Source organism: Glycine max, chromosome 10 (genome assembly GCF_000004515.6).
Source record: "Glycine max cultivar Williams 82 chromosome 10, Glycine_max_v4.0, whole genome shotgun sequence".
NCBI lineage: Eukaryota > Viridiplantae > Streptophyta > Magnoliopsida > Fabales > Fabaceae > Glycine > Glycine max.
The window spans coordinates 38817065-38833498 of record NC_038246.2 but is presented as its reverse complement, the minus strand read 5'-3'; the positions used below and the strand labels follow the sequence as shown (position 1 = coordinate 38833498).

Sequence of the window (16434 nt, the reverse complement as noted above, 5' to 3'; positions counted from 1 at the left end):
GACATATATATACCTAACCTTGGTCTTGTAGCTTCATTCACTTATGTACGTAATGAAGCAGAATTCACGTTTTATTCGCACATCACCTATCATGTTGGGATATAAGCATATGAAACTCGAGAGTTTATGTAGGTTCGTGAGAATTTCATAGATTTGATTCATAGACTTGTAAGAATCCACTTTATATAAAAATAATAATAAAATATTTATAAATAACATACCAATTAAACATTTGAACAATATAATAAAACAAAATAATAAATCATAAATTTCACAATAGTTAAATAAACAAGTCTAATAATACATCATTACTAGATAATAACTTGCAGATGTTATAGTAGTGGTAAATCATTCTAATTGAGAGTTTGATGTTATTAGAGAATAAAGATTTAATGTTATGAAATGTGAGAGATTTTGTATTTGAAAATAACACACTAAATGAAAGTATGTTGAACACTAAACACACAAAAAACAACCCAAAATGACTTATATTTTTGTCTAATATTTTTAACTTGTTGACTCGGTGGTAAACTCGAGAGAGTCTACTGAGTTTACTTAGAATTTATAAAGTTTAGTTAAAGTCTACTAAAAAAAAATTTACTCAAGAGTAACTTACATAGGATAAGTGGACTCGTAAACTCGAGAGTTTGATAACCATAAATATAACTTAGCCCTTTATCTGAATAAGTTGCCTTTATCTGAATAAGTTGTATTCAAATAAGGCCAAGTGGATAATAAGTTTTTCCTTCTCAGAATCGTTTCAAATCCTGAATCTTGAGTCCTTGCCAAGTTTTGCCCATTCTCTTCTTCACATATATCTGAATATATCTCAAGTCTTTGGATTTAGCTTCATAAGCAGATGTGAAGGGTACAGTATGGGTTTTTTTTGTCCTTGAATCCTTAACAGATGTGAAAGTATCCTGTTGATAACTGTTGCAGCCATGATTCAGCAGCCTCGTGTTCCATCATCTGGGCTGATGCCTGCCAGTGATGTTCTTATTCCTGCAAAATGCAAAGGAGGTTAGTCAAATTTGTTTTTTCTTTGTTGCATTTTTACATCATTTAGAATGACAATCTTAGCTGTTGTTTTCTTTTCCCATGTTAATTTGCTATTTTTCTAGGACTAACTTATTTATTGACAACATTTTATGATTTTCTTTTTTGTGTTTAAACTTTTCTTGTCATTGTAATTAGAGTTGGAGAGTCTCATACTTCATTTCACTCACATTTGAATACAAACACTTGATGGAATTCCTTAGTCAGATTTCTCATAAACATTTGGAAGTATTCTGTTATTTTACTTTCTCTCTTTCCATACTGAATTTCTATTATTAGCTCCTAATATCAATTTGAATGCCTTTCTCTTAAACTCTTTTTCCAGGAGTAAACAATTTTATTTACACCTTTGAATTAGAAACATCTATTTCTGTTCAGTTTTTTTTTGTTGTCCGCAGGTGATCATATACAGGAACAATCTTGTTAAACTGCTAGCCAAACCAAACGCATGACTTGGAAATTGGTAAACAACACCAAAATTTAGCAATTTATCTAGTTTAGGCTTTATTACTACGTAACTATTCACTACTTCTTGGAACAGGCTTTAAATCCAGAATTTCTCATTTATTAATAGTATCTATCTAATATAACAGAGATGATAGCTTAAGCACACAGTACATGTGATGTGGTGTCGTTTAATCAATTCAATACATGCAAAGTTTGATATTTTTTCTCACTGCAAATTTTATAGTATGTTCTTTAGTATTTGATCAAACATGAAGAAAATAAATAAAATGTCATTGCAAATAAAGTTTGATCAGCTTTCAATGTATTATCACTTTACTCTGTTTGAAGTAATCAAAATGAAATTAAGATATCGCTTCCAACAATATTTGATTTCTTTAAATAGAGATAAACAAGGCGTCATTTTTTTAAGACAAAATTTTGAAAAATTATTTAATGTGTGCGAGAGTAAAGAATAAAGATATCCTAACCGCTGGGAATTTTGTGCATATCTTTAATCTTTTATATTATTTAATAGATTTATAATTATACAAAAAGTTTCAGTATTTCTTTTATATTATATCCTAACCGCTGGACAACAACGGATTTTTGTGTACACCATTAATCTTTTATATTATATAATGGATTCAGAATAATACATAATTTTCACCATTTCTTCACTGATTTTATCCAAATTTTTCTTATAATAAAATTTTTGGATATCCAAATCAATATATTATATAAAAGAAAGTTACTAACTATGTATCCATCAGTAAACGTGTTAGATATTGGTTAAAATAGGTCAATAGGTTCCACTTTTTGAAAATTTAAAATTACTATGAAAAATGATCAAGAATATTTTTAACTCAGGTCAATCAATCAATAGGTTAAATTATAATTTTAGTCTACTATAATGTTAAATTCATGATTTTAGTCTTCATATTTCTGCATCAAGACATTTAATTAAATAATAAATAAATCACTAATATATTTATTTTGTTTAGTTAAATATATTAACATTATTTTTTATATATCATTGGTCAAGAGTTATTATTTTTTCAATTTACTAAAATTATAAATTAAAAAATATTTAATATAAAAACCTTTTAATTTTATTTTATATAAATTTAAAAAATTATGTAAATAATTTACAATATTAATTTATGAAATTTAATTGTAAATTGATAAAATAAAATAAATGTAAACTATTCAAAATAAAAATATATAAAATGATATTAAAAAGATTTATATATTAAATATTTTTTAATTTATAAATTTTGATACTTTGAAAAATATTAATAATTCTTGATTAATGATACATAAAAAAATAAGGTTAATGTGACTAACTAAAAAAACAAGTGTCTTGGTGTTTTATGATTTTGTCTATGAATAAATTTTGATAAAAAAAAAATTAATAACTCTGGACTAACTATATATAAAAAATAATGCTAATGATCAAAGGGCTTTATGTTGAAAAAATAGAAAAACTAAATATCTTGAATTACAAACAGGGGACCAAAATTATAAAATTAAAATTATAATTCGACCTATATTATATAAAACACGTTCTGATTGTGTTTATCAGCACACACATCAAACATTGATTAAAATAGGTTACATTTCTTTTTGCAAAGTTTAACATTTAGATAAAAAAAAAGAATATTTTCAATTCATATCTATCAACCAAACAATATTGACATTTAATCAATATATATATATATATATATATATATATATATTATTTTTAACATATCATACTAACATTTTAATAAGTTGCTAAAGAACTTTAAAAATATAACAAGTTAATATTATACAACAAATTAATTCATTAATATTTTAAAAGATAATATCTTAGCAGTATTTTTTCATTTTAATATTCTCAAATAAAATTATATTGTTAAAAAAAGTATGATATCCTTTTTTGACATTTTCAAACAAAATGTTATAAAAAATATATGACCTAAAACCCATATTAAATTCTAATATTATTTGATGAACCAAATTCATATTATGAAACGTGTGGTTGATTGTCTAAATTCTCTTGAATTGATATTAAAGAAATCATAATTGAGATAATTATGATTAACGTGTTAATTAAAGTAATTAACAATATTTTAAAGTAAATAAATTAAATTAATCATATAGTTTCAATTTAATTAGGGTAATTACAATCAATATATATTCCTCCTCTTCGATCATTCATGCACTATTTATTCAATGCACTCATCTTCTTATGTTTACTTATGGGTAAATACAAATAAAATTAATTGTATTCAATAAAGAAAATAATAAATAAGGAGTTGCCATGTGGTCTAATACCAAGTCCTGGTGTTTAGTTTATAATTTTTCAATGATTATAATTATTTTAATTAATTTAATCATGCATTTTATGAATTAAAAATTATTTATTTATTATTCTTTAATATGCATTTCAAATTCTTGAATTTAGTTATAATAGAATCAAGATTTCTCATGTGCCGCGAACTACTTGTAAAGTGGTTATTGTCTTTCAAGAATGATGATGCTTTTTTTTTTGTTTGAAGAAAAAATTTACTTACAAGTTAATTGAACATGAGAGGCTAAACTAAAATGTTGTAATGTCAAATTAATTTTAATACATTTATATTTATATTTATTTACCATTAAATTAAATTTTTTAAATAATAAAAAGTATTACCTCCACACATAATGTACGAGTTAGAGGTTAATTGAATATGAGAGACAAAACTAAAATATTGTAATGTCAAATTAATTTATTATTCTTTTTAAGTTTCCAATTAAATTTTTTAAAATAATAAAAAGTATTATCTCGCAGGTAATGCTCATATACACGTACTAAGTATTATTATTCTGATAGAATTAAGATTTTTCATCTGCATCGCACCGGTATTATATACTTATTTTTTAAACAACAGTTAGATGCATAAAATTTAGTTATAATAGAATAAAATTTCTCATTTGTGGCGAACTATTTGTAAAGTGGTCGTTGTCCTTTAAGAATGATCATGCGGCAAATTTTCCTATTTAGGGTCCTTTTATAAACTAATTTTTTAGATGGGGTTGTTTTTAAACTATTTTCGCGAGGGGGATCTTTTCTACGTAAAACGCATGCATACAACACGCAAACCGCCAGTGGAACGGGCGAGTTTGTGTTTGTGAAGAAATCACCAGTGCTAATGGTGATATACGTTGCAGTGGGAACCGCCAGTCAAACTGGCGAGTTCCAATTGTTGTGTGTTGCAATAGTCGTAGGCCTGTGGCACTTGCTTTTTCAGGTGGCAGACTTGCTTTTTCAGATGGCAGGTCAAAAGGCAAGTTGCAACTGCTATTGACGAGTTAAGGGCAAGTTGTAACTGCCATTGGTGATTTAGGGCGAAGGGAATGACCATTGAAGATGGCGATTTAGGGCCTTTATATACTCAAAAATTACTTCAGTGTTGTTGTGTGTTCAAAACTATATTTTAGTTCTCAATACTTCAGTGTTGCTGTGTATTCAAAACTACATTTTAGTTTTCAAAAACTGTGAGCGTTTCTTGAGATTTAAATTTGTGTGCATAAGGTTTGAAATTTGTTTCTTGAGACTTAAATTGCTGAATCAGATTCGTAATTTTCAGTCAAATAATTTGTATTATAAAATATTTTTAAAATAATTTTTTAGAGCAGTTTGAATGTATAGTTTTTAATAATTTTTTAATTAAATTAGTTTTATATTTTATATGCTTGTTTGTGTGTATAAAATAGAAGAAATTTGTCATGATATTTATTTAAAGAAAATATTTGAGTCCCGAAAAAATTTGGTAAATATGAAATTTTTAGTATATTTTTAATTAGATTAGGTTGGTGTTGATATTTTGTTAGTGTGTTAAAAATTGATCAAGCGTGTATTGTCAAAAGTATCTGAAAGTTAAAAAATTTGTAACATCATAATTATTTGAAGTAAGTATTTTGAGTGTGGAAATTTATTTTAATATAAAGTTATAGTAAATTTATTTTATGAGCATTCAACTTGAATAGTATTTAAAATTAATTTTTTTCCATTATATTTATTTGAAGTACGTATGTTAAAGTTATTATTGTGAAAATAAATTATTTATAAATAATACTAACTTTGTTTATGGTTTATTTTGACTTTAAAATTACTACCTTGGAATCGTTTATTTTTTTAAGTGTTTACCATAAAAAATATTTAAAGTTAATAATTTTTTTATAGAATAAAGTTTTAATGTCAAATTGTGTTAAAGAGACTTTTTGTGATTACATTTTACTATTTTGAATTTATTATGATTAATTAATTAAAATATTGTTTTTGTAGGTACACGATGAATTCGATTATAACAGTGTTGTATTTCAATGGAAGGGTATATGAAGATAATGATGGTGTAATATTTGAAGGCAATAAAAAAGCGATCAAATTAAACGTGGAATTAGTTTCAATGCTTTGAAGAAAAAAATTGGAGATAAGGTAAAGTTACAAAATAATAAAATTATTTATGCTATTAGTTGTAGATTTTTAATGTCATGAAAATATATTGCCTTGCAAATTTGTGATGAGGAAGATGTTGAAACGATGCTGGAAAGTTTTAAACAACAAGAACAAATGTTAGTTCTAGAATTGTACATAGAAAAGGATATGGCTGGTGGTTCAATGTTTCATTCTGGAAATTCGCTTACATCATGTGGAAATTATTTATCCAATGATGAGACACAATCGCCAACAAATATGAGCAATTTACATGTTAACGAAGATGATGATGATGATTATCTTGTGTCTAACTCATACATTGAAGAGTCTTTAGACGAAGATGACAGTGTTGACGGTATATATGATACAGACGATAAAGTCACTGATATGATTCAACCAGTAAGAATTGCTCACCCAGCAGAAGGTATAATTTCCTCTTAAAAAATACGTCAATACATTTATTATTTGACGACAATTGTATTTAATGGTAAATAAGTATGATTTGAATTTTTTTTGGACTATTAAGTGTACAAGGAATTCAAAATCCATTTTGGAATGATGCTTTGCATTATAATAATATCAACTGGAGTCATCCTGATGAGGAGGATATTTGTGGTTTGGAGATACCATCCAGTTTTAATGTTAGCCAAGAATTATATGTTGGCATGGACATTTGTGGTTTAGAGAGCACCTCCTATGAATCTGAGAATCCACGCACGGGTAAACCTTTGTAGATGTTCTACGTTACCGTCATGAATATTTATTTGTGAAAAATGTTGTGTCAGCCAACTTAATTTGACCACACTGCCTTGAAGTTCACCTTCCTGTGGTCTGACGCCCAATAATTCTTCACACACTTCAGCCCAATCAAGATTAGTTTGACCAATTAATGGTGTCTCATCAACACGCAAATCTAATAATCCAGAGACGTTTTGAAGAGTAATCGTACACTCTCTGCATCTCATGTGAAATGTATGAGTTTCGGGCCTCCATCTCTCAATCAAGGCAGTAATTAATGACAAATTTATTTTGAGGTAGCCCATCTTCATTATCCAATAAAACTCAGATTGTCAAAGCAGAGGAATAATTTTCTCTGTTATTTCTTCTTGACCTTGATAAATCGGGACAGCTCGTCGGATGTGCAATTTTTTGTCTGGTTCCCTATTCCAAACATGTTCTGAAACATGTTTAGGTTGCATCCATAAAACGTCTCCATCTATTGGACCAAACTTAATTTGTACACTTGATGAAGATGTCATTGATACTGTAAAATAAAATATAATACAAAAAATTGAGAACAAAAATTTAACCTAAAAAAAATTAATTTCACTTACAACAAATTAATTAAAATCTCAATAAATAACAAAATACATAAATCTGAACAACAAAATACTATACAAATAACAAAATTATAAATTAAATTACATAAAAAACATAAAATACTAACTAAAATACTATACAAATAATAAAATTAAAAATTTAAATACATACATAAATTTAAATAAATTACCAATTTTTTTCGATTAATAAAATTTAAGTTAAATTACATATATTACACAAATAAATTAAAATAAATCCAAAAAATACTATGAAAACAAAAATTTAAACAATATATATATATATATATATATATATATATATATATATATATATATATTTAACAACGTATCATATATTTAAATAAATTACCAATTTTTTTTTCGGTTAATAAAATTTAAATTAAATTACATATATTACACAAATAAATTAAAATAAATACAAAAAATTCAATAGAAACAAAAATTTAAACAAAATATATATATATAATTAACAACGTATCATATATTCCAATAAAAAAAATAAGTAAACTAAATAATATTAACTTTCTTACTAAATTATAAATTATATTACATAAAAAACATAAAATACTAACTAAAATACTATACAAATAACAAAATTAAAAATTTAAATACATACAGAAATTTAAATAAATTACCAATTTTTTTCCCGATTAATAAAATTTAAATTAAATTACATATATTACACAAATAAATTAAATTTAAATTAAAACTGCCAGTTTGGCTGGCAGTTTGCTTGGAACTTGCATGTAATTTACATGCAAAATAGCCCCCCGACGAAAAATGTTTGTAAATGACCCCATCTGGAAAAAAAGTTTTTAAAAGTGCCCTAAAGGAGGCAATTAGCCTCATCATACTTTGTCTTGTTTGAAGAAAAAATGTACTTAGAGATTAATTGAACACAAGAGGCTAAATTATAATATTGTAATGTCAAATTAACTTTAATATAATTATATTTATTATTAAATTGATTATTTTAAATAATAAAAAGTATTACCCCATATAATGCACGGGTTAGAGGTTAATTGAATATGAGAAACAAAACTAAAAGATGTAATGTCAAATTAACTTTTATAAAATGATATTTGTTTATTATTAGTCTTTTTAAGTTATCAATTTTTTTTTTAAATTACATTTATTTATTATTAACTTACACATAATGCACAAGACATGTATTAAGTATTATTGTACGTGTTATTAATTACGTAAAAAATACATGTTATGAAATTTATATCTTTTCATTCATTCATTTAATTTTGTTTTTATTATTTTTTAGAAGATTAAATTAATGATCTCCATAAAAGTGATTATAATTGAATAATTTGTGTTTTTTATATAAAAATAATTTTATTATATTTTTCATTGGGATTTTTTATGCAGTTTCATTTGTTTAAACATATTTCTTTGATTTTGGAAAAGTAATATTGCCAAAATTTATTTTGTAGTTGTATTGAAAACACATTCATTTATCTTTTTTTATTTCTAATTAATAAATAAGCATTATATTATAAACATGTTTTTGGTAGAGAACAAATTATAAACATGTGAATTGATTTTATTTATTTTTTAAAAAATATAAAAAAATTAATAAAGTTCCGTGAATCACACCGGTAGTGTCTAGTAGTATAAACACTGCCTAAAAAAAATTCATACCTCAACACGTCAGTGAGTTAAGTTGAATTTAATTTTAACGAATTTTAGAAATTAGGTTTGATAAAATTTAAGGATAGATTTAATTTATATTTTGATTCATTTAAATTTAATTCTATATGTTATATTTTTAATAATCGTGTATTTTAATTTTAATTAATATAATATTTTATATTTTATATTTTATATTTTATATTTTTTATTTTAAAATATATAAAACACAGCTTAATTTAATACAGTAATATTTTTTAAATAATAAATAACGTTTTAATTCTAATTTATATTATTTATTCTATAACAACATTTTAAGTCTAGTTTAATATTTTTGATTAATTACTTATATATGTGGGTCGAATTTGATTTCAGTATATACATAAAACCCTATAAAAAAATCTGGAAACAGAAATAAAAACACGGCTTGGTCTCTCTTTGAAAACACTTGTAGTTGCGCAGAGTTGGTTCTTTCTTTCCCCAATTTGTGAGTGTTACTATTGAATCGATTGGATTGACATGGCGAGCGCGATGGTTGAGGACGCCAACTTCGAAGATGACCAGCTCGCCAATATGACCACCGACGACGTCGTCAGAGCTTCTCGTCTTCTCGACAACGAGATTCGCATCCTCAAAGTACAATCTTTTTGTTTTTTCTTCTGCTTCTGTAACCCTAACCCTAATCCTATCGATTACACTATCTTTTTTGCTGCTTCCGTCTTCTTAGCCATTAGGGTTTCTGATTTTTAATTGAATTGTTTTTGGTGGCTGAAGGAAGAGTTGCAGAGGACCAATTTGGAGTTGGAATCGTACAAGGACAAGATCAAGGAGAATCAGGAGAAGATTAAGCTCAATAAGCAGTTGCCCTACCTCGTTGGGAACATCGTTGAGGTAGCTACATTGTTTGTTTCTCTGTTTTGGATGTTGTATTTGGGATTTTTGGGCTTTGAATTCTGAATCTTGTGGAATGGATGGAAAAAAGTTGTTTCTTGATTTTTTCTCATTGTTCTTGGATTATGACGTGATAACTTTTTGCATTTAGATATTGGAAATGAACCCAGAAGACGAAGCTGAAGAAGATGGTGCCAATATTGATCTTGACTCACAAAGGAAGGGAAAGTGTGTTGTGCTAAAGACTTCTACTCGACAGGTGACATGGACGATGATTTCATATTATCTTATTCTTTTAGCGAGGAAAAGCTCTCAGTACAATAGTACATATTTCTTTAATCTTGAGCTTAATTATGTTTTCTTTTGACTGCAGACAATCTTTCTACCTGTTGTTGGGCTTGTTGACCCTGACAAGTTAAAACCTGGTGATCTGGTTGGTGTTAACAAGGATAGTTACTTAATCTTGGATACCTTGCCTTCTGAGTATGATTCTAGAGTTAAGGCCATGGAAGTTGATGAAAAGCCAACCGAGGACTACAATGACATTGGTGGATTAGAGAAGCAGGTGAGCTTTGGTTCTTGCCTTAATTTATTGAAGCCCTTGTTTGGGTTAGTTAATGCAATCTCTCAGGTCATTTCAATAACTTGGTCTTCCTCAACAGATTCAAGAATTAGTTGAAGCTATTGTTTTGCCCATGACCCACAAGGAGCGATTCCAAAAGTTAGGAGTTCGTCCTCCCAAGGGAGTGCTGTTATATGGACCTCCGGGGACTGGGAAAACATTGATGGCCCGTGCCTGTGCAGCACAGACAAATGCCACTTTTCTGAAATTGGCAGGCCCTCAACTGGTCCAGGTATGACAATTTATTTCTAGTTTTTCTTTTTCTCCATTATATATTTGTAAGCATGACTAATGATTCCATTGTTACATGTTTGTACCAACTAATTATACCATCGTTACATTTTTGTACCTTTTTCCCCCATATTTTTTTCCTAGTAGTCGTGAATAGTCATTAAGTAGGGTCATATTGATGATTTTTCTTCAGTTTCTGTTGGTTAAAATTTGCCAGTGATGTATGTCAACATCACTTGTTTGTGCAAGGATTATTCCTCATGTTACTTTTTTTAATATTCTGAGTACAAACTTGCATCGAAATAGGGCAAATAGCAAGTGATTCATCTGACACATCTAAAATAGTCAAGACTTGTTTCCTCTATTTCACTTGCACACTACTACCTTATTTGTTTGTATTCACGTCTCTTGACTGGGTTTGGATTATAATGATCTAACCTGCAATTTTGTACAGATGTTCATAGGAGATGGAGCAAAACTTGTTCGTGATGCCTTTCAACTAGCAAAAGAGAAGTCACCATGCATTATTTTTATAGATGAAATTGATGCAATTGGTACAAAGCGTTTTGATAGGTATTAGCTGGCAGTAATTTAGATATACATTTGCAATTGACTTTTTTCTTTCTTTTTTGAGGTAGAGAGATCAGAGTGTTACTTAGTTAAATTGTCTCGGTTCTAACTTTGATGTATCTTGTGGCTAATTGCAGTGAAGTAAGTGGAGACAGAGAGGTACAACGAACTATGTTAGAATTGCTTAATCAGCTTGATGGTTTTAGCAGTGATGACCGGATCAAGGTTTGTCTTTAATTCTTGTTATCTATATGTTTTTTCTGATTGACATTATATAAGTATGCTTCAGAGAATTTTGCTTTCTTTGGGTAAAGCATAATAGTTTATATATTTTTAAATCCTATGTTTAGGGGCTGGTCCAATAGTTTAACTTCTATTTATTACAACTTGAGTAGTGACTAGATTTGTAAGTTGGCACCAAATTAACTGGATTTTTGTTCAGTTAGGCTATAGGTTATTGAAGTGCCATTTTTTTCATTTTTTTTCTTGTAAATTGCAGGTGATAGCAGCAACTAACCGTGCAGATATTCTTGATCCTGCCCTGATGCGTTCTGGTCGTTTGGATCGTAAAATTGAGTTTCCACACCCAAGTGAAGAAGCAAGAGCTCGAATTCTACAGGTTTGTTGTCTTCCAAACTTTACCTGCTGACACATTGTTCAATCAAAACATTTACTGACTACCCTCACTTTGATATTTTAGATTCATTCAAGGAAGATGAATGTTCACCCAGATGTCAACTTTGAAGAACTTGCCCGGTCCACAGATGATTTCAATGGCGCACAACTGAAGGCTGTCTGTGTTGAGGCTGGCATGTTGGCTCTACGCCGTGATGCAACTGAGGTTTGTTTTCTTCCAAGATATGCAACAACTTAAATATCAATTTATTAAAAAAAAATTAACACCATGATGAATCCAGGAGAGATATCACTGGTTGGCATTTGTGTTCGGATCCTTTCTTATAAATACCAACATAATCCCATGACATATACGCCAAGCATAGCTTATAATTGGAGCGATTAAGAATTTTATTGCCACTTTCTTTTTCTTTTCAGTAACAAAACTCCAGACCAACTTGTAATTTGTTTTATATATTTTACCTGATGTTGGAATGTTCGTGAAATCTGTTTTTGTTCCAAACGTAGGTGAACCACGAGGATTTTAATGAAGGTATTATTCAAGTCCAAGCAAAGAAGAAAGCAAGTCTGAACTATTATGCATAGGCTGGATTGTGGAACAAGCTATTTTTCAGTTTACAAAGATCCATTGAGATATTTCAAGCCAATGGAGAACCTAAGCGGATGCTTGACATTTATTATCTTTTTCTTATTTTTTGGCAATCTTTAATCGTGTGATAACCTTCAGCTTGCCAGAGTCATGATATATTTTTTTTTATATATAAAAAACACAATCTGATCGTCAACTTTGTAGTAGCAATAGAAATTTGATCGGCTTGCTATATTTAAAATCTTGTTGATCAGGCTGCGAATCTCTATGATAAACAAACAAGACGTGTTAAGGCTGTGATCAGAATTTTATTTTAACCTGTGGACTATTTACTTTTTATACATGTATCGATTCAAGTTGTTCTCAAGAGCGCAGCTATGTAGATTGCGACTATACTATATTATAAATTTATGACTTAATTATGAATTTGGTCAACAAATTATATTTGATTTGATTCTTAAGTTAAAGATTTAATTTGGTTCCTAATTTTTTTTTAAAATGTATTAATTAGGTCATTTTCGTCAAATTGAAACTAACAAAGTTAAGCTGATATTTTTGGCAGTGTTCATTTAGGAATAATGACGATTTTTAGCTGCCATTATAGTAGATGGGTTCGCTTCTTTTGCTCAACTAGTTCCTATCCCACCTTGAGACTCAGGCGTAGCGACCTTCTCCCAGATTTATCCCTCGATCACTGTTTTACATTTCCAAATAAAGTTCCTTGCCGTACTGATTTGCATGCAAATGATGCAATATGTTGTAATTGCAACCCTCCCGGGTTTATTTGGAAAGCAATGTGTTCCATGAAGCTAATTTCTTGAGAAGCTTCTCAACAATGAAAATGAAGTTGAAGTCTGATCTTTTCACACATCCCTTGATAATAGAGAAGCCAAAATATTTATTCGAGCAATTTGTGTGGTGGATTGAAATAAAGTTAGTGCACTTCTCAATCTGGGCGCCCCGGAAGAATAAAAAGCTCTAGATTTAGCTATGCTCACTTTTAAACCAGAAGCCTTTCTAAAATTTTCAAGGATACTAGAGACCAGTCCTGCCTATTACCAGTATTTTTGGTAAAAATAAGGACATTATCAGGGAACAAAAAAGATTGGAAATAAGGGGACCATTTCTATATATATTGACTTTTTTGGTTTATATTACATGTATTTTTTATTCGAGACCATTCTATTTAAGTGAGATAAGATCATTATAAACAATAAAGTTCTCATTTCAAGTATTTAACGTGATTGGATACTTTGGATTCAAACTTAAACTTCTTATCATGTTGAAACAATCTCATGCTAGTTGATTTATGCGTTTGGTAATCTCTAAATACATTGACTGGTTGCTACTATTCCACTAACCATTGTTAACGGCATGCATAATAGCCAAAGAAAGCATTTCCATGCAAATGAACAAAAATAAGGAGATTGTAAAAATATTTGCTTTATCGATTCAAATAATAAGTAATCCATTTTAATTAAATAGGAGAACATAGGAGACAAATCCCTTAAACAGGGAATTAGAATCCCGTAAAAAAAGGAAAGAGAGTAAAAGGAAGGTAAATCCCCTAACATTCCTAATTTGTTCAAATAATAAAATATAAACTTTCATAATTTATCTATCATGCCCAAGTTGGTAACTTGGTGTTAAGAATTAAGACATGCAATTGAGTGGTTGGAACAAATGGAATGCAGATTACTCCTTGGCTTCTTCAAGGTGTCTTCGTTGGCACTGCCCTCGTAACAACATTTGCATATGTTGATCTGCATTTTGGGTACTGCCATGAGCATAGCGTGTTACACCGGGACTAGATATGTGACACGTGGATTTATTTATTTTAAATTAAAATAACTCAACATTAACCTGTTAAGCCAGTTTTGCACGCTAAAGCTCGTCTTCTTTAATAACCAAAATGTATGTGTTTTGCTTTAGAATGGTAGTAAAGCCCATACTTTGGTCACAGTTTGAATATCACAAGTGATTTGTGGATATGAAATATGAGAAAATATTTTAATGATTTGAACATCACCCAGAGCATAATTATATTGGCAAATAGAACACAGAGCCATAACTAAAACACATGATACTCTTTTAAATTACTATTATACGATAACATGTTCCTCTCATACCAACCAACATAAAAACGCATACAAATTAAACTCTTGAAACAACCTCCTAAGTCCTAATAACATAACCAAAACCCAAAACACAAGAACTAAAATTAAAGACAATTTTTCAACTCAGATAAAAGATAACTAAGGGGCATGCATTGCATGTGCTCAGCACTTGATTTCCTTCAATCCATAGGCAAAGTAGATAAAAGTTGGATCAGTAGCACCTTCCTTGTAGTAAGCAAAGACAAGGCTTCCATCATCGTGCATACTCTCCCCCACAAAACTGTCACATTGATCACAATAAGAAATCATTTGTGCATAAAGGAAACGACCAAACAATAAACAATGTATATCCAAAGAAGATAAAGCACATACAATTGGAGGTCTTTGAGCTTTGATAGGAGGGACTTAGTTGCTCCCTCGATGTGCTTCTTGAACAACTCTTGCTGCTCACCCTCTAATTTGGCCGTCAGCAACTTAATATATCTCTTCATATAAGTAATAAATTGTTTCTTATCAAAGGGTGGTTGTTCCTGAAAAATAAAAATAAATAATAAAGTTATTTGTTCTTTAGAAGAAATCAACTCATGGTTAACAAGAAATAAGAAACCCTCCATCATTTACCTGAAGCCTAAAAGTGTCAACAATATCAACTACTTTGACAGCTTGATCATCAACTCCCTCGTCCTCATCCCCACCTTCTGCAGAAGGGTTAGCACCAATATCTACATTGACTGCTCCTTGAACAACCCACTGCCAAAAGCCACATTACACATAATAAAGTTGAGGCGCGACATGGCACGTATGACATAAAAATAGTTTTGTGGACATGAAAATGAAGCATGCAAAGAAACATAGGTTGCAAATTATAAAAATAATTACCAACCTTTCCTTCCACTTCCCACAGCATTCCATTCTCAGTTTCCTTGTACGGGAATGAGTCAGAGAGAAGCTCGTCACCTAAAAAATCATCAATAAAACGAAGTTTATAAGTTCAGCTGTTCAAGCATTTGAAAATTACCATGAGATCAATCCTCTAGCAACACAAGCAAAAATCTTAATCCCTAAGTAGAAACCACACCAACTGAAAATCACAACCAAGTTAAAGTCATTAGGCTTTAGGCCAGTCATCCTTAGGGATGAATACATAAAGTGCAGCAATTCTTGACAAAATCAGAAAATTTTATGCACTTCTGTCACAAATTAGAGAAATTATTAAGTGTTTCGGACCTGATGGTCTCACTAATCTCCATATAACATATAAATATAATTTAGTATTATTTTTTTTAGTAAATTAAAAATTTAAATACATGTAGATCGTGGACACACGATGGTTCACTACTACCAAAATAATTTCTCCAAAGCAAAACCAAAAGCTTCTATTCTAAATTTGGATAAAACTTCAAAGCTAAGGTTAGACCACTGAACTAGAAGCATTTAACCTGGAGAAACAGACAATCAAAAACCTCCAAACTCCATTATTTTAAATCATTCTTGTGGCAGAGCAGAAACAAGAAAAATCTTACCTGGACAAATAGCTTATCTGCTTGCAAAATACTATTATTAGTCTAAAGAAGAGGAATTATAACCAAAGTGAGTAGTCACATGAAAGTTAACACATGTGCATGAAAACATAACACGAAATTCATTCATAAGTAAACAACAATCAATCCTACGAGATCCAAAACTACACAAAAGAAGGACAAGTTCTGAAGATGAAAACTATTATACCTGTAAGAAGATCTTGGTAGACAAGCATGGTTACAGTTGTTGTTGTTGTTCTTTGTCTCTGAACAAAGGAATTTAGTTTGATTCAAGAAAGAAGAGAGATTAAAGAGTTT

General features: G+C 29.2%; 2 protein-coding genes across 2 annotated transcripts; one reads left to right on the top strand and one right to left on the bottom strand.

Annotated features, from left to right (window-relative positions):
• Positions 1-9318: 9318 nt before the first annotated feature.
• LOC100798637 (26S protease regulatory subunit 6A homolog A-like) lies at positions 9319-12818 on the top strand. Its single transcript, NM_001255650.3, has 10 exons — positions 9319-9576; positions 9715-9831; positions 9983-10090; positions 10205-10396; positions 10494-10685; positions 11139-11257; positions 11392-11479; positions 11754-11873; positions 11955-12095; positions 12398-12818. The coding sequence occupies exons 1-10, from the start codon at positions 9460-9462 to the stop codon at positions 12473-12475; spliced, it is 1272 nt and encodes a 423-aa protein (NP_001242579.2). The 5' UTR covers positions 9319-9459; the 3' UTR covers positions 12476-12818.
• Positions 12819-14664: 1846 nt separating this feature from the next.
• LOC100305730 (uncharacterized) lies at positions 14665-16434 on the bottom strand. Its single transcript, NM_001248977.2, is given in 5 exon segments — positions 14665-14876; positions 14969-15126; positions 15218-15346; positions 15480-15553; positions 16325-16434. Coding segments are annotated over 5 exon segments (507 nt in total). The 5' UTR covers positions 16353-16434; the 3' UTR covers positions 14665-14758.

What these genes read in the sequence shown, in the direction of transcription:
- LOC100798637 (NM_001255650.3), top strand. Translation starts at nt 9,460, where the DNA reads ATGGCGAGCGCGATGGTTGAGGACGCCAACTTCGAAGATGACCAGCTC. An exon ending in CAAGAGCTCGAATTCTACAG is followed by an intron (nt 11,874 to 11,954) that starts GTTTGTTGTCTT and finishes TTGATATTTTAG; the next exon opens with ATTCATTCAAGGAAGATGAA. An exon ending in TACGCCGTGATGCAACTGAG is followed by an intron (nt 12,096 to 12,397) that starts GTTTGTTTTCTT and finishes TTCCAAACGTAG; the next exon opens with GTGAACCACGAGGATTTTAA.